This window comes from Podarcis pityusensis, assembly GCF_964106645.2.
Source record: "Podarcis pityusensis genome assembly, chromosome: 15".
Taxonomy (NCBI): Eukaryota; Metazoa; Chordata; class Lepidosauria; order Squamata; family Lacertidae; genus Podarcis; species Podarcis pityusensis.
Genome location: NC_138040.1, coordinates 16,060,612 through 16,083,307, shown reverse-complemented (window position 1 = coordinate 16,083,307; position 22,696 = coordinate 16,060,612). Strand labels below are relative to the sequence as shown.

General features: G+C 48.6%; 3 protein-coding genes across 6 annotated transcripts in view; 2 read left to right on the top strand and 1 right to left on the bottom strand.

Annotated features, from left to right (window-relative positions):
* Positions 1 to 157: 157 nt before the first annotated feature.
* LOC308464645 (uncharacterized protein C2orf72 homolog) lies at positions 158 to 5,612 on the bottom strand. 3 transcript variants are annotated; one of them, XM_080984101.1, is made up of 3 exons: positions 4,900 to 5,612; positions 2,043 to 2,099; positions 158 to 294 (listed from the first exon to the last, which is right to left on the bottom strand). In XM_080984101.1, the coding sequence occupies exons 1-3, from the start codon at positions 5,555 to 5,557 to the stop codon at positions 173 to 175; spliced, it is 837 nt and encodes a 278-aa protein (XP_080840227.1). In that variant the 5' UTR covers positions 5,558 to 5,612; the 3' UTR covers positions 158 to 172. The 3 variants fall into 3 exon arrangements, with proteins under 3 accessions (XP_080840227.1, XP_080840226.1, XP_080840228.1); XM_080984100.1 differs by having other exon boundaries at positions 239 to 294; positions 1,902 to 2,099; positions 4,900 to 5,611; XM_080984102.1 differs by lacking the exon at positions 2,043 to 2,099 and adding an exon at positions 1,902 to 2,042 and having other exon boundaries at positions 239 to 294; positions 4,900 to 5,611.
* Positions 5,613 to 8,551: 2,939 nt separating this feature from the next.
* On the top strand, positions 8,552 to 13,630 carry LOC308464450 (uncharacterized protein). Its single transcript, XM_080983783.1, has 3 exons — positions 8,552 to 9,220; positions 10,741 to 10,897; positions 13,572 to 13,630. The coding sequence occupies exons 1-2, from the start codon at positions 8,614 to 8,616 to the stop codon at positions 10,851 to 10,853; spliced, it is 720 nt and encodes a 239-aa protein (XP_080839909.1). The 5' UTR covers positions 8,552 to 8,613; the 3' UTR covers positions 10,854 to 10,897; positions 13,572 to 13,630.
* A 2,315-nt stretch (positions 13,631 to 15,945) lies between these two features.
* FSIP2 (fibrous sheath interacting protein 2) overlaps positions 15,946 to 22,696 on the top strand; it is a 40,001-nt gene continuing 33,250 nt past the window's right edge. For both annotated transcript variants that reach the window (XM_080983829.1, XM_080983828.1), the window contains exons 1-8: positions 15,946 to 16,122; positions 16,693 to 16,818; positions 17,723 to 17,884; positions 18,930 to 19,019; positions 19,906 to 20,045; positions 20,575 to 20,719; positions 20,877 to 20,987; positions 22,271 to 22,415. In XM_080983829.1, coding sequence (XP_080839955.1) covers positions 16,015 to 16,122; positions 16,693 to 16,818; positions 17,723 to 17,884; positions 18,930 to 19,019; positions 19,906 to 20,045; positions 20,575 to 20,719; positions 20,877 to 20,987; positions 22,271 to 22,415 — 1,027 coding nt within the window. In that variant the 5' untranslated portion in view covers positions 15,946 to 16,014. The remainder of the gene's footprint in view (positions 16,123 to 16,692; positions 16,819 to 17,722; positions 17,885 to 18,929; positions 19,020 to 19,905; positions 20,046 to 20,574; positions 20,720 to 20,876; positions 20,988 to 22,270; positions 22,416 to 22,696) is intronic.

Below are 22,696 nucleotides of genomic sequence, written 5' to 3'. Positions count from 1 at the left end.
GGTTAGAATGCAGTTCAACTTTGCCCTGGTGATCTTGAATGCCAAGGCGAAATAGTTGCCTATGCTGTAAGAGCAAGCGGGTAGGGCACAGGGCAAAAGGCCTGAAGGGGTACAGTTCCTACCCATGGATTAAAAAGGCTACAGGCCCATTTGTGATTTTTTGAAAGGGGCACTAGAGACAGATAGCAAATGGTTTTCCCAGTGCAGGATGGTAAAATACATGACACACACACAGAGGTGCCATGCTGTTGATTTTATTTTGCAGGACAGCTGAAACCCCAAAGAACTCGGAATCTGAAGAGAAAACAGAATAAAACCATCAGGTCAATGGTTTTCCCTCCTTTTTAAGGGGTGGGTGTTATTGCATTCAATTTTCTTTAAGTGATAAAATAAATGCAACACCTATTGGCCAAAAACCCACCCACAGGAGCAATCAGCTTATTTCAGTAAGCATGCAGACCATGCCTAAAAAACATCTGATCTGAACACATGTCTCAGTGCACATCCTGGGCTTCTGTTGCGGCATAATGCTAAACAGGAGAGACAAAAGAAAGGACTTCTTTGCACAACACCCAATTATTCTGGGTAACTCACTGGCACAACATACGAAGATCACAGCCTTAGATGGCTTTAGATAGGAGTTAGACAAAGCCATGGATGACAAGTCTTTCAGTGCTAATAGCCATTATGGCTACATAGTGGAGCGGGCAGGGAACCAGCAGTACTCAGGCCAGAACTGGCCTGGAGGGCCCCCAACTAATTTTCGGCCCCCACCACAGCAGTGACAGGTCCCTCCAGTGAATGAGGGGATAAAGAGGCTTTCAAGTGTTACTGGTTTGGGGCCAGTTGGTATAAAGTCAGAGGATTAGGAAAATAAGCAGAGGCTGGCTTCGCCTTTTCCTTTTCTTTGATGGGGCCCTGCTTTACACCAGCAGTTTAAAAAGTAACACTTATTTACATTTCTAATTAAAAACCAAAGCTTGGATTTTAGCTGGCTGGAGCTTAAGTGTTCTGCATGTTGGACCTGTGCAGTCATAGAAGAAGCACCCCTGAGTTCAGTGGAGGTTACCCAGGAAACCATGTAAAGGATTGCAGCCATGCCACAAAAACAATATAATGGGTTCTCTTTATTTTGCATTTGGTCTTGCTGGGAACCTAAAGGGAAACGCCATCTCATGGCTCTAGGGTCTGTCTTGATTAGCTCCTGACATCCACATTTACCAATGGTGATAGGTATCTGCTTTATTAGTGTCAAACTTCTCCTGAACATGGAGGCTCCATTTTCAACTGTCCTGGCTAATACTCATTGACAATGCCCATAAGTATGTAAAATCAGTTGTTGTTTTCAATCCATCTAAGCTACTGAAACCTAAGAAGTTGCCTCATATTGAGTGAGACCCCTGGTCCATCTAACTCAGTACACGGACTGGCAGTGGCGATCCAGGGTTCCAGATGGGGGCATGAGCAGCCCGACCTGGACTTCTGCATGCAAAGCAGATTCCTTATCACTGAGCTAAGGTTCTTCCCTAAGAGTAAAGTAAGATCCCAGTCCTTATGGTTCTGGAGAAAGGGCAAATTTAAATAGGAAGATAGGAATCTGCCTTGTACCGAATCAGATTAGCCCAGAGATGCCATTGGGGAATGAACCTGTGACTTTCTGCATGGGAAGCTGAAGCTGAACCACTAAGCCAGAAGCCCTTCGCTGGGCATTACCAGATCTTGTGGCAGTGAATCCCACAAGTTATGTGTGCAATCTGGCTGAAGAGCTGTTCTCTTTTGCTCACCCCATACGGCTTTTGGATGACGCCCAATTGCTGGCATTCTGAGATGGGCCTGAGTTGAAGTTCTCTTGCTCAAAGCCAACAAGGCTCTTGACAGAGAAAGCCGAAGGAAACACACACCTCAGACAGGCGGCAAGTGCAGGAGTTGCAACACCTCTGGCGGGATCATCCCTTGGTTGTAGGCGTACCACCCTGCTGCGGAAGCCAAGGCAATGAATGTCATCCCCACGAAACTTTTGACGGCAAACGAAGTCCACGAACCTGTAATGGTTAGCGAATCCTTAGTGACCTCGGCGTTAGGGGCCTCCTCCGGCATACCTGCACAGGAATTCTTGGGTTAACTAGATCGAGGGGGTAGTCCCACTTTCCCATTCCTGTACCCATTCTTAAAAACACACCTCTTATCTTCCATTTGCAGCCGCCGAGACCACATAACACCGGTCTTGAAAGACCTAAATTGGCTCCCAGTACATTTCCAAGCACAATTCAAAGTGTTGGTGCTGACCTTTAAAGCCCTAAACGGCCTTGGCCCAGTATACCTGAAGGAGTGTCTCCACCCCCATCGTTCTGCCTGGACGCTGAGGTCCAGCGCCGAGGGCCTTCTGGCGGTTCCCTCACTGCAAGAAGCAAAGCTACAGGGAACCAGGCAGAGGGCCTTCTCGGTAGTGGTGCCCACCCTGTGGAACGCCATCCCATCAGATGTCAAAGAGAGAAGCAACTGCCTGACATTTAGAAGACATCTGAAGGAGCCCTGTTCAGGGAAGTTTTTAATGTGTGACATTTTAATGTATTTTTAATCTTTGTTGGAAGCCGCCCAGAGTGGCTGGGGAAACCCAGCCAGATGGGCGGGGTACAAATAATAAATTATTATTATTATTAAGCAAAATTTACATACCCCTTTTGACCTTTCAGAGGCTCTGGGAACCTCTAAGCCTGTGGTTCCCAAAGCAGGTGTAGTGCTTCCTGCGGGAGGAATTCCAGGAGGTGGGGTGGCTGAGAGGCAAGGGGGTGGCAATGACCACCAGACTTTGAAAAGATGGTCCCACTGGGAGCTGTGTTTTGCTCCGAGTGCTGAGAGGGTTTGGGAGTCCCCTCCTCCCTGCACAGAGCTGCTGTTCCCAGCATTCCCTGCGAACGAGGGAATTATGGTTGGACTACTCTGAGCATTGTAGCTCTGGGAGGGGAACAGGAGGAGACTGAGAGGTGACATTATAGCCATCTTGAAATATCCAAAGGGCTGTCAAATGGAAGATGGAGCCTGCTTCTTTTCTGCTGCTCTGGAGGGGAGGACCCAAACTGGGGGGGGGGGGGGAGAGAGATTCTGACTAAACATTCGGAAGAACTTTTGGACAGTAAGAGCTGTTTGACAGTGGAGTCAAAGATCATGGACTCTCTTTTCTTGGAGGTTTCCAAGCCAAGGTTGGATTGCCATCTGTCATGGATGCTTTAGTTGAGCTTCCTTCTTTGCAGCGGGTTAGACTAGATGACATTAGGGGGTCCCCTCCAACTCTGCTATCCTGTTGGTCCTAAATTTGTCAGTTTTGTTGAATTAATTAAAGTACATAATTTTAAATGGATTTTGAATCAATGGGCAATTAATTGCCATGGTTTTGACTTTTATCGCATTATTATATTCCCTTACTGGGTCATGCAAACCACTCTTCTGAACAATGCTTTTCATAGGATTGAGGCAGGGGGCACTGGGGACAAGTTTATATAATCAAGGGGGCAGCAACCCCCAAAAGTTAGCTCTAAGCAGTTTGCATGTGGCAGAAGCTTCGAGTCCTAAGGCGGAAAGGAAGTTCTGTTGTCTATCCTTAACCACACAGATCAGGGAGGTCAATATTGGACCTTTGACACGAGGGGCCTGATGCATGGGGTTCTGTGTTGTAAGTCACCACACATCAGAACTGATGTTGAGTCACTGTTGAGTGATCATAGAATCATAGAGCTGGAAGGGACCAAAGGGTCATCTAGTCCAACCCCCTGCAATGCAGGAATCTTCATGAGCACAGGAGAGAGGGGGCAAGCCAGGCCTTGTGAGGGAGAGAACAAAGCATGCACCCTGTTCATTGTTCTGGGGCAGACAAAATATAGCTGATGGCCTTATGGCAAGTTGGACCACTGGTCCATCTAGCTCAGTACTGTCTGCACTGACTGGCAGCAGCGGTTCTCCAGATAGTCAGTCACAGGTCTTTTCCTGGAGATGCCAGTGGTGATTGAACCTGGAACCTCCTGCATTCTGAGCTACAGCCCCTCAGTTTGGCTAAGCTGGGGGTGAGAAACACAGAGGGCTGGACTGCTCTCTGTTAAAAACAACAACAAAATGATGGTCCTGGTGATTCCCCTAGAAATCTGGCAGGGATCAGTGAATTTGGGACTTCTGTTGGAGTTAAACTGTATTGCCACCTACACTCAGCCTGTACAGTGGTATCTCGGGTTACACACGCTTCAGGTTACAGACTCCGGTAACCCAGAAATAGTACCTCGGGTTAAGAACTTTGCTTCAGGATGAGAACAGAAATCGTGTCCTGGTGGCGCGGCGGCAGCAGGAGGCCCCATTAGCTAAAGTGGTGCTTCAGATTAAGAACAGTTTCAGGATAAGAACGGACCTCCGGAACGAATTAAGTACTTAACCTGAGATACCTCTGTATACAGAAGAACTTAAGAGGAGACTGTCGGCTGGATTGGGCTAATGGCTCACCTAGCCCTGTATCCTTTTCTCACAGTGGCCTAATACCCCTCAGAACCTAGAAATCTAGATAGACTGCCTCTGGAGCTGGGGGTTCCATAACGAGCCTGGCTGCTGGATCAGGCCAAAATGGCCCATCTAGGCCAACATCTTGTGGCCACAGTGGCCAACCAGATGCCTCTGCTGGGAAACTGGCAAGCAGGACCAGAACACAAGAGCCCTCTCCCCAGTTTCTGGGGCTTCCAGAAACTGATATTGAGAAACAATGCTGCCTCCAACTCTCCAATCAGGCAGAGTGGCAAGCAACCTCCAGTATCCTCCTTCCAAGGAAAGGGGCCATGTCACACTAGAGGGCACTACCAGTCAACCTTGGGGGAGCCCTTGCTGCCTTACATGACCCCTGTGCCAGAACCGGGAGCCTCACACCTTTGGATTTGATCAGGGCTTCAGAAGCCCTGCAAGCTGCTTTCACGATGGCCAGGTTCCCCCGCGGGTGGCCTGGGGTGTAGATCTCCGCTTCCACTTCCACGTCCTCCAGCTCCATCGGGCCGTTCTTGACCTCCTCCGCAGCCTTTCCAGCCTTGCTCTGCTTCTGCACAGACCCCTTGGGGAAGGCGCCCCGAAGCATGCGCAGCAGCTGGTCGCGGGCGGCCTCTGCCTCCGAAGTCTTGGGGTCCATGACGACGCCCACCAGGGCACAGGGGGACTTCTCGACAAACTTCTTCACCTCCTTGATGACCCTGCGGAGCTCCTTCTGCTTCCCCTGGAGGCAGGAAGCCCGGCAGAGGAAGAAGATCAGCTGGCATTGCGTGCCCCCGATGTTGCAGGTGGTGGCGGCCAAGGGCTCCTTCAGGGAATCTCCGGGGTGGATGGGGAAGCAGTTGGTGGTAAAGAGGTCCTTGACGAAGGTGTCCATCATCCCGTGGATGTCCTTGCCTTCCAGCGTCTCCCCAATGAGCAGGACATCAGGCTGGCCCGCCACCTTCTTCACCAGGACCTGGAGGTCCTTGGCAACCTTGCTCCCGGGCCCTGCGATGCATATTGCTTCGGGAAGCTGCTCGGAGCCCTTCCCCTCCTTGGTCATGTCCTGCCAGCATGGAGTCCGTGGCCGCCTGCCTTTAACTAAACCTTGAAGGGCTTCCAGGCCACACGGCCTGCCGATGTCACAATGCCCACCCACACAGATGCAGACAGAGCCTGCAGCAGCCCCTCCCTCACACAGCTCGGGAGCATAGCACCCACTCACTTCATCCCTGGGGGCTGCATCACAGCCTGGGGCTTTCAGCTCTACATGTGAATGGTTCGTCAAAAGGCCAGTGGCAGCAGCTACAACCGAGTCCCAGAAGGGGTCCAGGAGAGCTAGGTTTGGTATGTTTGTGGCTGGTGCTGGAAGCTGGAGACACAGAGGCTTGTCTTGCTCTGTGCTGGACCCAAAGCTGTGGCTTGGGGCTTCCCTAGGACCCTAATGGGGAGGCAAGAGCTCATATAGACCGACCCCTTGCAATGCAGGAGTCATGGCTAAAGAACAGATGGTCATCCAACCTCTGCTTAAAAACCTCCAAGGAAGGAGAGTCCACCACCTCCCAAGGGAGTCCGTTCAACTGGCGAACAGCTCTTGCTGTCAGAAAGATGTTTAGTCGGAATCTACTTCCTTGTAACTTGAAGAAATTGGTTCAAGTCCCACCTTCCAGAGTAGGAGTAAACAAGCTTGCTCCATCTTCCATGTGACAGCCCTTGAGATATTTGAAGATGGCTATCATATTGCGGGTGCCGCTATGGTCTAAACCACAGAGCCTAGGACTCGCCAATCAGAAGGTCGGTGGTTCGAATCCCCGTGACAGGGTGAGCTCCCGTTGCTCAGTCCCTGCTCCTGCTAACCTAGCAGTTTGAAAGCACGTCAAAGTGCAAGTAGATAAATAGGTGGGAAGGTAAACGGCGTTTCCATGCGCTGCTCTGGTTCACCAGAAGCGGCTTAGTCATGCTGGCCACATGACCCAGAACCTGTATGCCGGCTCCCTCGGCCAATAAAGTGAGATGAGCGCTGCAACCCCAGAGTCGGCCATGACTGGACCTAATGGTCAGGGGTCCCTTTACCTTCATATCTCTTCTCAGTTTCCTCTTTTCCAGGCTAAACATAGGCAGCTCCTTGATCATCCTGGTTGCCCTCCTCTGCACACATAACAGCTCATTAACATCCTTCTTAAAATGCGGCACCCAGAACGGGAAACAGTACTCCAGGTGAGATCTGTCCAGGTTGGATATAGCCAGTTTGGTGTAGTGCTTAGACTGTGGCCTGGGAGAGACCAGGGTTCAATTCTCCATTTGGCCATGAAACTCACTGAGTGATCCTTTAAGGGCCAGTCACTGCCTCTCAGTGTCATGTTCCCTCCCTGCCCGCCTAGCCAAATAAGGCCCCTTTCTCCTCCTGCTGCCCTGGCTCCTGCCTTGTAGGCGGCACCAAACCCCCTAAATTGCTGTCCCCGTCTCCTGGGTCACTGTCCTGGCTTACTGCCTCCACCACACACACTTCAGAGCAGTCCCTGACACTCAGCTTAACCTACGTCAGAGGGCCATTGTGGGAAGTAAATGAGAGGGAGAGAACCTTGTATATATCACCTTGAGCTCCTTAAAGGAAAAGGTGCAATGACAGAATGAAACAATATATGTGTAAATAAAGTAATATACTCTTAAGACAGCAGTCTCCACTGAGATTCATTCCAAGGAAACCAAATCGTGAGCATGCACAGGAGGAACCCCTGGATTATCTTGTTGCTCAGAAATTGGGGTACACACAACATTGGATTTTTTGCAGTAAAGGAAAATGATGAGTGTGCTGGAAAGTGCATGACGAAACATCATTTGACCTCTCCACAAACCAGAGTATATGCTCAAACAGAAGAAGTTGCAACCTCCTTGCAAAGGCTTCTTTCAGATGTCCATTTTATTGAGCATTCATTTGGATTCTGAGGCAGCAAAACTTCTGAACATCAGTTGCTGGAAACCGCAGGAAAGGGGAAGTGATGGTGCTTGAGTCTTGCTTGCAAATTTCCTAAAGGGATCTGGTTGGCCGCTGTGACAATAGGATGCAGGACTAGACAGACCTCCTTTTGGCCTGATCCAATAGGCCCATATTAGGTTTTTATTTGTTTGAACAAAGTTTACAGGATTGGAAAAAAATGCATCCTTTCCAGTGCATTTTCCCATTACTTTCCTTATCACCAAAAGTTAGGGGTTTTTTTTGAGAGGGAAGGAGGCAGGTGGTTTGTCACACATGAGCTCCAAATCAACTTCTATTGCATAACATGAATTTGCCAACCCATATAGTCTGCCATGGTAAACACACTTACTTGGGAGCAAATGTAAAAATGTTTATTTTGCAAAATTTATATACTGCTTGATTGTAGCAAATCCTCTAACGGTTTACAAGAAAAAATAAAATTATCAATAAAAGAAATGACACCTGTAAAAATAAATTAAGAGTAAAAGAGATTAAACCACATTGACAACTATGTACCTGGATTGGTTTGCCTAAACAAAAATGTTTCTCCTGTCAGCAACTCTGCTGATTTTGCAATCACTAGTTTCTGGATCATGAAGCACAAGGGAAGTCCCACACAGAACGCAGTGCAGTAATCCAGTTTTGAGATCCCCAGTACCTGCACTACTGAGCTCTGTAGGGCTTTCTTTCGAGTAAACATGCCTGCATTGAGCAGTGTCACTTAAAGAGTTGTCGTCCTCGTTTCTTTCGCGAAAGGCCACGAGCAATAGAATGAGAGCCGAGGGCCGTGCCTTCCCAAATGGACCTGCTGCCAAGGAGGCTGACTCCCACATTCTTCGCCCCGGTCGCTTCTCTCTCTAAGCCTCGAAAGCTTTTGAGGAGGCAACAATCGTGGCCAAAATTCTTGCACGCTTGCTTGGGCGCTTCGAAGAACAGGGGGCTCGCCAAATGCGCCCAGGGCGCACACATCTAGCCGGTGCGCCCAGGGCGCACGGGCAGCCAGGCCAAGCGCGCGGCGTTTCGTGGGCACACGCAGCAGCAGTGGCAGCAGCAAGGACCCCTTACGCGAGGAGGGATTGTGACACCGTGCGAGTGGCGCCCGTCCCGTCGGGAGGCGCCACCAGCAGCTGGAGCCGGGCGGAATGGAGAGGAAAGAGCAGCGGGGCGGAGGGCGGCGGACCGACGCCCACCAGGACCCGTGCGAGGGCGAACCCGGGGGCGCGGTGGTGCAGCGAACGCAAGTGGTGCTCCTGGCCGGCGAGCCGTGGGGGGCCGAGAGCGGCCAGCAGGTCCTCAGCTCTTTCGCGCACCACGTGCTGCCCACAACGGGGGGCGGCCCCCAAGAGGCCCCTGGTGCCGAGCCCACCGCGAAGTCCCAACAGCAGCAGCAGCAGCTGGGCACTCAGTCGCCGCCCTGCACTTCCTCGGTCGCGCCGTCGGGGCAGCTGACTTTCTTCCTGTGCCGGGCGGCGTCGCTGCGGGAGCGGGCGTCGCGGCTGCGGGAGGTACTGCAGGGCGTGCGGGACCAGAGCCGCGGCGCGCCGGCCGCCCTGGTGGGCGTGATTGTGCAGCCGCGGCCCGAGGAGGAGTACGAAGCCCTGAGTCGCCTCGAGGAGCTGCTCCGCGAGGTCTTCGAAGTCGAGGGCGCCTGCTCTATGGAGATCCACACGGCCGTCTTCGCTCCCGGCCGGCCCGACGGAGCCCTCGAGCTCCGGCGCGTCAAGGGCCGCGTCGCCACCAAGCGAACGCGTGAGTAGGGGTCGGGAGGCGATCTGGGTATGCTCGAGGGGGCGCTCTTCACCGCTTTCAGAACGCCGTCGCTGCGCAAGCCTCCTGCTGTGGCACAAGGTGCCTCTGGGCATGTGCTTAGGGCCAGCCAGCCCTTGCAAAGCCCTGTCCTGTTTCCACACTAACCGACAAGTGCCCTCCAATGGCTAGTTTAGTCCTCATTCCCTGCAAGGCTTGTTTACTTGCAATATGGTGGAGGAGAGTCTTTCTGACAGTGAGATTTGGGGGAGCGGGAAGCACTCTGGGTATGCTCAGGGGCACTCTTCATCACTTGCAACAGCGGAGGCTGAAATCAAACCCTCAGTGGCTGCTCATACTTGATGTGGGCTTAACTCCTGCTGTGGCACAAGCTGCTTCTGGGCATGTGCAGAGTGGCAACCATCCCTTGCAAGGCCCATTCCACTAGCTATTTTAGTCCTCACTCCCCCCCAAAGTCTTTTTTGCTTGGCACATTTATTTATTACATTAATATACCACTCCCCCCCCCCCCGGAGTGTAAGGTGCTGGTGTACCTGGTGCTTCTCCTCCCCATAACAACCCTGTGAAGTAGGTTAGGCTGAGAGATTTTGAAGGGCCCATTGTCACCTGGTGAGCTTCCTTTAAGAATGGGGATTCGAAATCAGGCCTCTCAGGTCATAATCCAACCACCAGCTCTCACCATGAAAGAGGAGAGTCTTTCTGACATGAAATTGGGGGGAAATTGAGAGGAAAGGAGGCTTCAGGGTCTGGTCCTGCAACTCACAAGCAGTTGTGAGACACCTCCCCCCCCCACCTGTACTCCCAAACCATTTTAAATGCTCCCCTCTGGGGCTGAAAGGTGGGCTACTGCTCAAATAACTGTCAATCTGGTGGCTTGCTACTAGCTGCGTGGGATAGGAGTCACTCTGTGCATGCCCAGAGGATCTCTTCTTCAGTATCATATCCTGTGTTGCAGAAGAGTCAGTGAACACCCAGCAGCCATGGGCAAGCCACCCCAGCACTGACACATGACCTCGCACCCCCTTAAAAAAAAAGTCCAAGGGAGTCCGTTCCACTTCCAAACAGTTCTTTCCCTCAGAAAGTTGTTCCGGGTTAATGAAGGCTGGTGTGGCTGTTCCTTCTCTTGAGGCCCGTATGCAATCAAATCCCCTGCTCAGAGCATTGCCAGGAATGCTTATGCTGGGATTTGTTTTCTGGTTTGATTTATTGTTCTGGGCTTCTTTATATATTTTCATGTTTTCCTGCTTGTGAGCTGCCCAGAGGATGCTGTTAATGGGCATCATATGGACGATGTTATAAGATAAATTGCAACCTCTTACCCTGCTGTGTAACAAAAGTCTAATCATGTGACAGTGATATGGCAGCACCTGCCTCCATCTCCCTCGGGGCAAACTGTAGTGTCCTTGGGGGCGGAGACTTCTCACTTTGCACTTTGCAAAGTGTGATGCACATTTATGGTGCTATAGAAAGGAATTGTTTGTTTTTCCCCCTCCACCCTCAAGTGAGCGAAACTTGGACAGACAAATCAAGGTTTATTCAGTTGTTGGGAGCTGCGCTGTCTTTCGGAACAATGGCCTACGGGGGCTATTACTTCTACCATCACCCGCCAATGTAAAGCCTTCTACTCTGCCAGGACTTCTCCCTCCTTACCTGGTTAAGGTGCGTATCAAGGGGGAGGAGGCATCTCTGTAGGAACCTGGGGTGATGATCTTCTGCTCCCAGGGTTAGCACAGGCATAGCCAGGGGGGCAGCTGCCCTCCCTAAATCAAGTAAATAAATAAAAATAGGAATAATCAGAATAATTGAAATTGAAATTCTTGCTGAGGTCATTTGGATGATGTTGCGGCACATTCTAGCGACTCAACTGGCAATCCGACTGAACGATAGGCGTAGTTCCGCAAACTGACCAATCCCATTGCGGGTAGCTCTGTTCTGGAAGTTTCTCATAGTTTCCAGCATTTTCTCCTGTGAAGGTGCACCTGCAGGGCCTGTCTAGTTTCTAAACAACTGGAAGGTTCCCACAGGCTGTTTATACCCCCTAAATTAAATCCTGGCTACACCCATGAGGGTTTGAGCTAATAATAATAATAATAATAATAATAATACAGTAATAATAATTTATTTATATGCCTCCCATCAGACTGGGTTGCCTGTGCCACTCTGGGTGGCTTCAACAAATTAAAACATCAAACACAGTAAAACATCAAGTATTAAAAACTACCCTATACAGGGCTGCTTTTCAGATGTCTTCTAAAAGTCTAATAGTTGTTTATTTCTTGATGGGAGGGCGTTCCACAGGGAGGGTGCCACCACTGAGAAGGCCCTCTGCCTGGTTCCCTGTAACCTCACTTCTCTCAGTGAGGGAACCGCCAGAAGGCCCTCAGAGCTGGACCTCAGTGTCCGGGCAGAACGATGGGGAAATAAATGCAGATTCACGCAGCTTGTAGCTCAGAGGTGGAGAAGCCCTGAAGGAACCTTCTGATTTGGTCCACTAGGGTGTTTTCCCCAAAAACCACACTCTCCTTCCTTAAAGTGAGCTCCCAATTGTTCCTTTGCAAGCAGGGCTCACTTACTATCGGCTGATTGACACCAACAGTGAGTCCTGGGATTACCCACCAGGAACTCCCTAGTGCAGCCAAAGGGCTCACTGTCAGTGTCAAACAGCTGACTGGCTCTGAAAGAAAGTCCCTTTGAGGGCACAAAGCTGATTTGCGTCAGCTTCAAAGGAGTCTGCTTTGCTTGCAGGCAATCTGAGAAAGCAGGGCATGCAACTAGTCCCTTTGAAGGCATGCCCTGGATGGCTGCACGATACAGTCCTCAGGCAATCCTGCTCATAAGAGGAGCCCTGTAGCTGGATCAGGCCAAAGGGGGTCCATCTAGTCCAGCTTCCTGTTCTCATTGGGGCCAACCAGATGCCTCTTCTGGGGAGCCCCTAAGCAGGACCCAAGTGCAACAGCATTTGAGTGCCAGTGGTGTTGGAAGTGGCAGGCGCAAGCGGCTGTGCCCATTTGGGGTGACTATCCCCACATCTATGGAACACCCTGAAGCCCAAAAGATGCACATCTTTCTAGCCATGTGGAAATTAGGACCTCTTTATAAGCACGATGGGCTGGAGATCGTATTGTGGGTTTAACATGGGAGATCGGTTGGTTGTTGATTATATTTTCTGATGCTGATTTCTATCATTAAACAAAATCTTGTTTTTAACTGAGATCATTGCATCAGCTTGAGATAATATAAGCTGTCCTGAGGGCTTCTAAGCAGCCAGATAGCAGGACGCTCATTTTGCACATAATAAAATGGAAGAGTCAGAAAGGTTGCAGAAATGTGTTGGCACCACCTTTTGACATGTTGCTTGCCCTAGTGTGTTTGATCAAAGGAAGTCCCCCATTAAGGGAAGGCCCGTAGCTCAGGGGCAGAGCCCCTGCCTTGCATGCAGAAGGTCCCAGGTTCAATCCCCAACAGCATCTCTCCAGGTAGGGCTGGGAATGTTCCCCACCTGAAACCCCAAGTGCTTCTGCCATACTCAGTTAGATGGATCAAGGGTCTCACTCGATAGAAGGCAACTTCTTATGTTCCAGTTTATTACATTCCTTTATTCAGAACCATGTGGACTAGAATCTTACCTTGTGGAAAGGGAGTAGCTCAGTGGCAGAGCACACACTTTGCATGCAGCAGGTCCCAGGGTCAAACCCGGAAACATCTTCATGTAAGACTGGGAATGTTTCCTGCCTAAAACCCTGGAGAACTGCTGCCGGTCAATGCAGAGGGTACTAAGCTAGATGGAATAATTGTCATACTCTGTATCTTATCTACACCTGCAGGTAGTTGATTTTAGATGTGGGATATCAATCTACCAAAATAATTTTCTTAATTCACCTGAATCCTTATTGCAAGTTAATTATTGGAAATCTAAGTAAGCAACTGTATGAACTTGTTAGTTTTTGTTAGAGGTTATTGCTGTTTCTATTAGATGTATTATTAGTAACTGCAAGTTTTTAAAACAGCTTTTAATGCTGCATTTTAAATTGTTGTAACCTGTCCAGGTACCCTAGTGTGAAGGGCAGATCAGTAATAATAATAATAATAATAATAGTAATAATGTATTGTGACAATGAGGCATGCATATGGGTGATCATTTTGTACTTTTCTATTGTGAACCACCCTGGGCTCTCCAGATGAAAGGTGGTATACAAGTGTAATAAACAATGGCCATAATATAACTCTGTCTTTGTATCTGTTAATATTTCTCTCTATTAATATTTGCCCTTGAATTGTTGCCTTTGTCCCCTGCTCCTAATGTGCTTGCATTTCCCTCCCCTTTCCCCTGCAGGTCTCGTGCTCATCTGGATTTTCAGCTGTCACCCAGAATAAAAATGTACAAAACCGAAAGGTCTGACCTTGTCTGCATAGGCCAGGGATCAGAAACCTCCTCCTGCAGAAGTTCCCTTGTGGACAACCTTCCATGTGCCAAAGGTGGGCGGGGCCAGAGGTAAACGTGGGTGGAGCGCAGGTGTGGCGCTTGGCCTTTGTACAGCAGGCTGCATTCCAGCCACGGGAAAAGTCAGAGGGTTCTACTCCTCTCTCCATCCTGCACCTGGGATGTGAACAAGGGGCAGCAGCATCACAGGTCAATGACACATCCCAGCCCGGCAGGGCTGGAGAGGGCAGAAAGAGGCTGCATTCACATGGTCGTTGATTCTATTTCCCCGACTTTTCCCTAACTCTTAATTTCCACATTGTATCGGAGCTTTCACACAATGGAAAATGGCACATGTTTAGTACTCATTTCCATGTAATTGGCATTATGTATCTTAACAGTTGCAAGGCACTTAACACTTTGTTAACTGCTGCCCGTGCATTAAAGGATAAGACAATCCTTAGCTGCAAGCTCACGAAACAGACGCAGCACAAAAGGAAAAAGGAATGGGGAGGGTAGAGGAAATCAAACACCGGAGCAGCTGCTCCTACACTGGTTTCCCCCTTGCTGTGACGATCTTCCTGAGAGACAGGGGATGCAGCCCCACAGACAAAAAGTGGGGCAACTCAGAAGGTGGGGGTGGAAAGGGAACCATTTGAGAGGGAGGAGGAAAGTAGAATGTCCTGGAGGGAGGCAAGAGAGGAAAAAGTGTGAAACTGCATGTACTGTATGAGGACAAAAAGGGAGAATAGGCACACGTATCAAATAACGGGAAATGGCAAAATGGCATAATTTTTCATATATTTTGCCCGCTCCCCCAACCATCACCAGATCACAGATCACATCTATCTCTGTTAACAAAACCATGTAAATCAGGGATCTGGTGCATTGCAGCAAGACCGTGGTGTGAAACCATCCACAGATTCCACAGACTGAACCCTCATAGGATGTGTGTGTATTTTTATGAGAGATCTTTGCAAAGTCATCATCCTTTGAAAAGCTGCCACTATTGTGCCCTTAAGATGCGCCCTGCAATTTGTTGCTGGTTTTAAGGAGTTGTTTTAACTGATAATTTTATGGTTTCATTTTCTTCATAAACCGCTTTGAGGTGGTTGGGTTTTTTTTTACAATCAGGCGGTGTATAAATTTTATGGAACAAGCGAACAAGCACATCAGGCTTGCCCCTCTGTCCATTTGTTCCACCATCCCCCTTTCTAAAGGTATTCTGAGACCAGTGATCATCATCACATACTGGGACATTCAATTCCTCCTGCTCACTGCGTAGCATGGGAAGAGCCATCTCTTCCTTTCCGTGATCAATACATGTAGGAGACTTTCAGCATGCAGTGCCCAATCTGCAAGAGGCACAATGTCCACAGAGGTATCCTGACTGTTATGGGTGAGTCCTCAGGATAAAGTAGTGTTACACACCAACCCAATCTCTGGGCGGTAAGAAAACCCAGCGGTTCCAGGTACAGTTGTACCTTGGAAGCCAAACAGAATCCATTCTGGAAGTCCGTTCGACTTCCAAAATGTTTGGAAACCAAAGCACAGCTTCTGATTGGCTGCAGGAAGCTCCTGCAACCAATCGGAAGCCACAGAAGACCCGTTGGATGTTCGGCTTCCAAAAATAGTTCGCAAACTGCAACACTCACTTCCAGGTTTGCAGTGTTCGAGAGCCAAAACGTTCGAGAACTAAGCTGTTTGAAAACCAAGGTACGACTGTACTTACCCAGGGTTTGGTTTCCTTGGGACAAAAAGGTCAGCAGAGACTAGGGTGTCCTAGGACTATATGCTCTTATTTACACATATATACAACACATAGAAAACTAAATAGGCCCAGAAAGCAGGATTTCAAGACAACTCTTGTCGAAAGCTTGGCAGATCTGTGACTTTAGCATCATCAGATGATGCTAATATTAGTGCATTTACTTGGACTTGGTTTTTTTTAACCCATGTGCAACTGCATTCATTCTGCGTGCCTGTTTTATAGTTTTGTTTCTCAACTTTTTAATCTGTTCTCTCTGTTCTGGTATACACTATAAAATGAAACAAATATATTTGCATAATAATAATAATAATCCCCATGTTTAGCAAAGCAAGCCTGCTAGCATCCTCTGTGGTGCAGAGGTGAGTGAGCTTTGGAGTCATTAAGAATCTGGACAGCAACGGTGGATTCCATCGCCTGATTTCCCCCCTCGGAACGGAACATCAAAGATCTTGAGAGCTCCACAGAGAACTGCTGGTGGAACTCCCCTGTTGCTAACAATGTCTCGGAGAGTTCTAGAAGGGCTATGTGGAGGTGGCAGTTGGAGGCCATGTCCTCTGAGGGCAACAACCCAGACTGAACCTCAAGATGACGTACCCCAACCGAGGGCTGCTGAAGGCAGCTATGGGACATTACCTGACCGAGAGCGCCAGGACGGCGCTTGAAGCTATGGAACCGGACGAAGACGTTGTAGACGTGAGTGCTGAACCACCCTCTTTTTGGAGCTGGAGTCAGAGAGGGGGAACCAGAGAGAAATGCAAGCCGGGGAGGGGAAATCTCTGACTCGTGTTCCTAGGCTAGGCAATGGACAGGTCCACATTCTGGGACCGAAGATCAATCTGCTTCTGGGGGAGGTTTGCTCTGTGTCCCACTAACCCACCCAGAATCCCCCAACCTGACGCCTGGGGCTGATGGGAATCAGAGTCCAAAATGTCTGAAGGATGCCAGGCTAAGGGCCAGCCTAGGCCACTGACACTCTGAGCACAAAGCTGTTTGGCCTATCCCATGCCCAATACACTGGGCAAGCAGCAGAGTAGCTATGTAGCTTGAAAACATGTGCTTGAAAATAAGTTACTGGAACTTTGTGGTGTGCTTCTGGAGCTGCAGTTGTGTGAAGCAATTGGCAGTACCAAGCACACACTGGCGAGGCGTGGGTTTTTTGTTGCATCCTCAAGAGATCTTTCTAAAGAAACCCTGAAGTGAATGGGCAACTGCAGCAACTGGTCTCCTCTCCCTGCTGACACGTGGATGTTTTGACTCTTCCAGGTGGGGCCTGGGAAGCAGATGCCAGCCGTGGGACCCAACCAGATCCTGGACATGCCACTCTTTACCAAAATCCCTTTCCTGCCAGGCTCAAACACTATGTTCTACAGGACCAATTTGGGTGAAAAGGTGAACAGAGGACATCTATGCACGCACACAGCCACATTTTAAAAAGGCGGGACTAAAACATCCCACTCCCCACCCCCCCGGACGAGACCACAGATAATTTAAATCCCAAAGCCTGACAGAGGGGGCAGGGAATGGCCCAGTACCTAAAGATGTTTAATGATGGCTTCAGGTGAAGTTCCCTGGGGAAAGTGTTCCACAAAAGGGGAGCCGCTGCTGAAAAGGCCATGCTCCAGTCCTAGACAATAAAGCATTCCAAATAGGCATTGCAGTTAGTTCTGTGGAACCAGCAATGCACCTAGAACTGTGTTGACCCCCCACTTTAAAGTAAGGTTCCCCAAGCAGTCGCCCTCCAGTTGCTCTTGGAATACAACTCCTGATGTCCATGGCAGCTGCGGCTGGTGGGAGTTGTAGTCCACAAGCATCTGGAGACCCAACAGCTTGAGGAAGAAGGCTGCCTCGGAGTCTGAGAAATCCTTTGTTAGAATCATAGAATTGTAGAGTCGGAAGGGACCCCAAGGGCCATCTAGTTCAACCCACTGCAATGCTGGAATCTCCACTAAAGCATCCCTGACAGATGGCCATCCCCCCTCTGCTTAAAAGCTTCCAAGGAAGGAGAGTCCACAACCTCCTGAGGGAGTCCATTCCACTGTCAAACAGACCTTGCTGTCAGAAAGTTCTTCCTGATACTTGAATGGAATGTCCTGTCTCGTTCCCTGACCCTTTTTGACGTATTGCTGTATGTCTGCACAGGAGGGGCTATTGTTTTGTTTTGTTCTTGTTTTTAGCGTGCATTTTGTGTGTTTTTATCTTGTGTTTTTATGCCGTGAACCTGAGATCTTTGGATGAATGGTGGTATAGGAATAATAATAATAATAATAATAATAATAATAATAATAATCCCCAGCTTTACCAGCCATCTGCCACTTTTGACCTGAACGACCCATACTGCAAACTCATGGCACCCAGCTATAAGAGCCTCCACGACCCACACCTGCGTGCCTACTACAAGCGGAAAGACAACCTGCGGAGGCTCAAAAAGGCAGGCCACATCACCGACAAGAACAAGGCAAGTTGAGCTGCTTCAGACATTGATGCCGCTACATCCCTGTGCTTTTCTAGCGAGATAATCAGGACTGCAAAATGACAGCCATTAAAAAAAACACACCATGCCAGAAACATTTTTTTACAAGGCGATCAACAAACAACACCATTGATGTCACCTCAAAACAGCCTAGAAGTTATATTAAAAGCTGCAAATCCTATAGAAAAAAAATAAACATCTTAAAGGAGTAGGGCTGTAGCATATCCAGGTAGGGCTATGAGAGACTCTGGGCTTGTAACCCCAGAGCTGCTGCCAGCCAGTGTGGGCCATACAGAGCTAGGTGGATTGATCGGCAGCTTCCTGTGTTTATATTTATATCTGTCTTCTCTCCAGAGCCATGAAGACTAGAATCTTAGGGGAAGAGCTGTAGCTTCTGAGTAAACAGACTTCAGACAGGGCCTTAGGATGTCGGCACTGTTGCAGGGGAGCATGGAAATGCACAGAGGGCTCTTGAACCTTTTCCCATGGCATAGCTGTCAATGTTTTCCTTTTGTAAAGGGAAATTTCCTTATTCCGAATAGGATTCCTTGCAAGAAAAGGGAAAAGTTGACAGCTATGTCCCATGGTGGCTCAGAGATGGAAAGAAGATAAAGTCTCTACCAGAGAAGAATAGCAGATTAAGTTGATAGATTATGCAGAAATGGCTAAAATGACCAGAAGAGTCAGAAATCAGGAAGACCAAAGTTTTAATAAGGAATAGGGGAAATTTATAATTTATCTTAAAAACCATCTTAAACAGCTAACATCGTTAGTAGGATTGGAATAACATAGTTTAATGGTGAATTTTGGACATAATGGAGATGTAAAAGATCTGGATTATCATGAAAGATGCAGGAGGAAATAATTAACAAAAGGACCCACAAAGGGGAGGAGGTCCAAGAGATTCCTTGGAATCTTGTTTTTATGTTGTATGTTGGATATGTGATTGTAAAACTTTAATCTGAAAAACCAAATAATTTTTTTTTAAAGAACCTTTCCCATGGATGCCTGACTCCTTTTTGCCTCCTAGGTGGTGTGCACCCTGAAGGAATTCAACGAATACAGGCAGTACCTGACCTCCCTCAAGCTGGAGTTTGAAAAACACTACATCAGAGAACAGGTAAGTCATGGGACCATTTTTTAAGATCTCCTTCAGCCTCTGCTCAGCTGCTACAAACAAATAGCATATTGCAAACTTGATAAGAGGCATGACTTCCTTCCTAACCTACCTCACAGGGTTGTTGTGAGGATAAAATGTGGACGGGAGAGCCACGTGACCATCTTGGGCTCCTGATGTATATTGTGCTTTGTTAGGTCAGAGTTGAGTATACGCTTCCAGAGTTAACACCAAATACAATACCTCTGGTAAATGAGCCACTGTAGCTGCTGGATGGCAGTGAAAATTTGTGTCCCGGGCTTTTCGGATCCATCTACCCCATGTACTAAAGGGATGCGGGTGGCGCTGTGGGTTAAGCAACAGAGCCTAGGGCTTTCCAATCAGAAGTTCGGTGGTTCAAATCCCCGCGACGGGGTGAGCTCCCGTTGCTCAGTCCCTGCTCCTGCCAACCTAGCAGTTCGAAAGCACGTCAAAGTGCAAGTAGATAAATAGGTACCGCTCCGGCGGGAAGGTAAACAGCATTTCCATGTGCTGCTCTGGTTCACCAGAAGCAGCTTAGGCATGCTGGCCACATGACACGGAAGCTGTACACCGGCTCCCTCGGCCAATAAAGCGAGATGAGCGCTGCAACCCCAGAGTCGGTCACGACTGGACCTAATGGTCAGGGGTCCCTTTACCTTTACCTTACCCCATGTACTACTATCAGAAACCCAAGGGGCCTATTGGGTGCCAGATGTGAAAAATATTGGCATTGTTTTAAGCTCTCCTGCCCCACTAAATTGGTCTGATGCGTTCCTCTGCTCACCCAACCCCAAGTGACGACTTGCTGGCAGCAATGTCCCAAGCAAAAGCCCTGATGCCCACATCCCTCTAATCCTCTGAATTCCAGAAAATGCTTGAGAAGCAGATCACCAAGCTCCAAGACACTCAGCATCTTCCGGAGGCTGCCGACACGTCAAAATATCGGGACTGGATGCTGAAAGAGGAGAGGCCCACAATACAGGAGCAGGAGACCGTGATGAGGAACAGGTGCCCGAAGCAGATGGGTAGGGGGAGGAGTCTTGAGGGCATTTTTGCACACGAGGTCTAAAGCGGACCTTTGTGCTGTTTGCTGAATGACACCACAAAACCAGCCTGCCCCGCTTGGGCCTGGTGCTCCTTTGAAGCCTCTCTTGCAATCCTCTTCTGCATAAAGAGCAAGAAAAAACAGGAATTAAAAGCAGGAGAAATGGGCCAAAACAATGAACTGCAGTTCATAAGAGTTGGAAGGGACCACAAGAGTCATCTAGACTAACCTCCTGTGATGCAGGAATCTTTAGCTCAAAGTGGGGCTCAAACCTACAAGTAATCTATCTCTTACCCTTCCACAAATTGGTTTGGGGCCACCAGAGGGCATGCGGGGAGGGGGGGAATGAGCTTTCAGCTTTACATCAAGTTGCCAGACCTCCAGGGCCTACCTGAAGTCCCCAGGTTAGCTGAGAAACTTGAGCAAAGAGGAAATGGGGTGAGGACCAGCCAAGCCATTCTAATCAATCCTTTGCCTTTTTTCTTCAAAAAGATATTTAGAGTTGATTAACCAGGAGCTGGAAAAACTGGAGCAGTTGGCAGAAGAGAACCGACAACTCGCCTTGGCTCAGGACGACAAAAAGAAGCAAGGCTTGGAAAAACGCAAGCAGCTCCTCCTACGGAAGAAAATGGAAGAGGTAACCACAAAGGGAAGCTGGAACAGGAGGTGGTACCCATCCTCATTCACCACTGGGGCTGCTGGGAGTTGGGTCCCCTTTGCTGTTTTACACCCAGCTGAAAACAGGGACAGCACAGAAACAGGTGACCAACGGCTGATGAGTCTTTGTTTCCCAGGAATGGAGGAAGAAGGAAATGCTGCTCCTGATGAAAATTGGTGACGACGTTAAACGGGAAGCAAGGATTGAAGAGCAGAGGAGGAAGAGCAAGGAAGACAAGCTGAAAAGGGTAAGTGGAAGAGGGGCAGGGAAGGCGGCTGGCAGCTGTGTGGGTCTTGGCTGACATCTGAGCGGTCATGGTAGGGTGCCACAATCAGCTGAAAGGAGATTCTGCCCAGCATTCCATCTACGTAGTCTATATTATCCAGAAGTTCCCATCCTCCTAGCCAAGACCCTTCCCTAATGTTTACCCAACAGCGACCTTTAGCAAAGGCCCCCCTGCAATGTTAGTTAAAAGTTTATTCCTTTTTTCAAAAACAATATGATTTTCATTTATATACATTTCAGTAGCAATTTAACAATAATTCAGACATTTCAAATATCGACTTCCTTCCTCCTTTTTCTGTGATTTGTTAAATTTTATATCACCATTCCCTGCATGTTATAAGTTATATTAAATCATTCTTTTATTCATCTATTTTCATATATCTATATTTAAAAAACTGCAGGTTATTACAATAGTCCTACCAATGTTTTTATCTGTTTGCAATCTTTTTGTAAATATTCAATATACCATTTCCATTCCTTCATAAAAAGTTTGTTATCCTGATTTATTATTCTTCCAGTAAGTTTTGCCATAAGTTTTTGTATCCATTCTTCTTTCGTCGGAATTTTTTTTTATTCCTTGTACTTCCTATCAAGCATGGAGTACAGAGTTGTCTCTTAAGTGTCCTTCAATTGGTCAGTCCCTGTTCATTACGTAGGGAATGATTTAATTACTGGCTTCCTTTCACTTGCTCCCCTTTGGTATAGCAAAATTGCTCTGTTTAGACTGGAGAAATTAGAAATTCATCATAGAAAACAGACAGAAGGTACCGATGCCCAGTTCATAGGGGCAAAATCTGGCAAATCATAGAATTATTAGATCGTCTCTAGTCCAACCCCCTGCAATACAGCAGCAGGGGATTGAACCTGCAACCTTGGAGTTATTGGCACCATACTCTAACCAACTGAGCTATCCAGCTGATCATCATTGGGCAGTTGCCAAATAACTTGGTCCATGAATTACACCCAGTACTTGCTGTTGGGTTTTTGTGTGTGTGTGTGTGTTCCAGCTAGGCATGCTTAGTGGACCCCCCACCCCCAGCCTGAAAAGAGGTGAGGCATGCAAACTAAGAATTCTCTCATGCTGCTTCTGAGTGTCTATGGTGCAAAATGAAAGAGGCAGTGCCTTTGCCAGTTTGGGGGCCCCCCCAGCATCTCCCCTTGGATCCAGCATGATGAGAGGTTGCAAAGGACCCTGGAATGAATCCCGAAACAGTGACGGGGCTCTGCCCTTTTTGCACCCTGCAGAAACAGAACATGCTTGAGAAGAAGATGGCTCACCACTTGAGGAAACTGCAGGAACGCTTCCAGAGAGAAGGCTTCTTGCTCCCTTCCGACAAGATGGTCCACACGATGGATGTCGGAGATCGGGGACCCCCAGCTAAAAAACAAGGTACATGGCCAGGAACGGCTTTCATGGAATGACCTCCTGCTTCTCTCTCTCTCTCTCTCTCTCTCTCTCTCTCTCTCTCTCTCTCTCCCCTACTTCCTCTTCCTCCTGGGATGCTTTCAAGTCTCCTGAAGGCTCCCCTGGACAAACCATTTTTTGAGCCCTGATCCTGATTTTCTCACTCAAGGCTTATGCGTAGGTTAAGCTATGTCCTCTCTTTATCCATTCCGGTTTGTTTCCTTCCTCCCTTTCCTAGCTGCAAAGAATCCACTGTAGTAGATTTC

What these genes read in the sequence shown, in the direction of transcription:
- LOC308464645 (XM_080984100.1), bottom strand. Translation starts at nt 5,557, where the DNA reads ATGACCAAGGAGGGGAAGGGCTCCGAGCAGCTTCCCGAAGCAATATGC. An exon ending in AGCCCTGATCAAATCCAAAG is followed by an intron (nt 2,100 to 4,899) that starts GTGTGAGGCTCC and finishes ATTCCTGTGCAG; the next exon opens with GTATGCCGGAGGAGGCCCCT.
- LOC308464450 (XM_080983783.1), top strand. Translation starts at nt 8,614, where the DNA reads ATGGAGAGGAAAGAGCAGCGGGGCGGAGGGCGGCGGACCGACGCCCAC. An exon ending in CGTCGCCACCAAGCGAACGC is followed by an intron (nt 9,221 to 10,740) that starts GTGAGTAGGGGT and finishes TCCACCCTCAAG; the next exon opens with TGAGCGAAACTTGGACAGAC.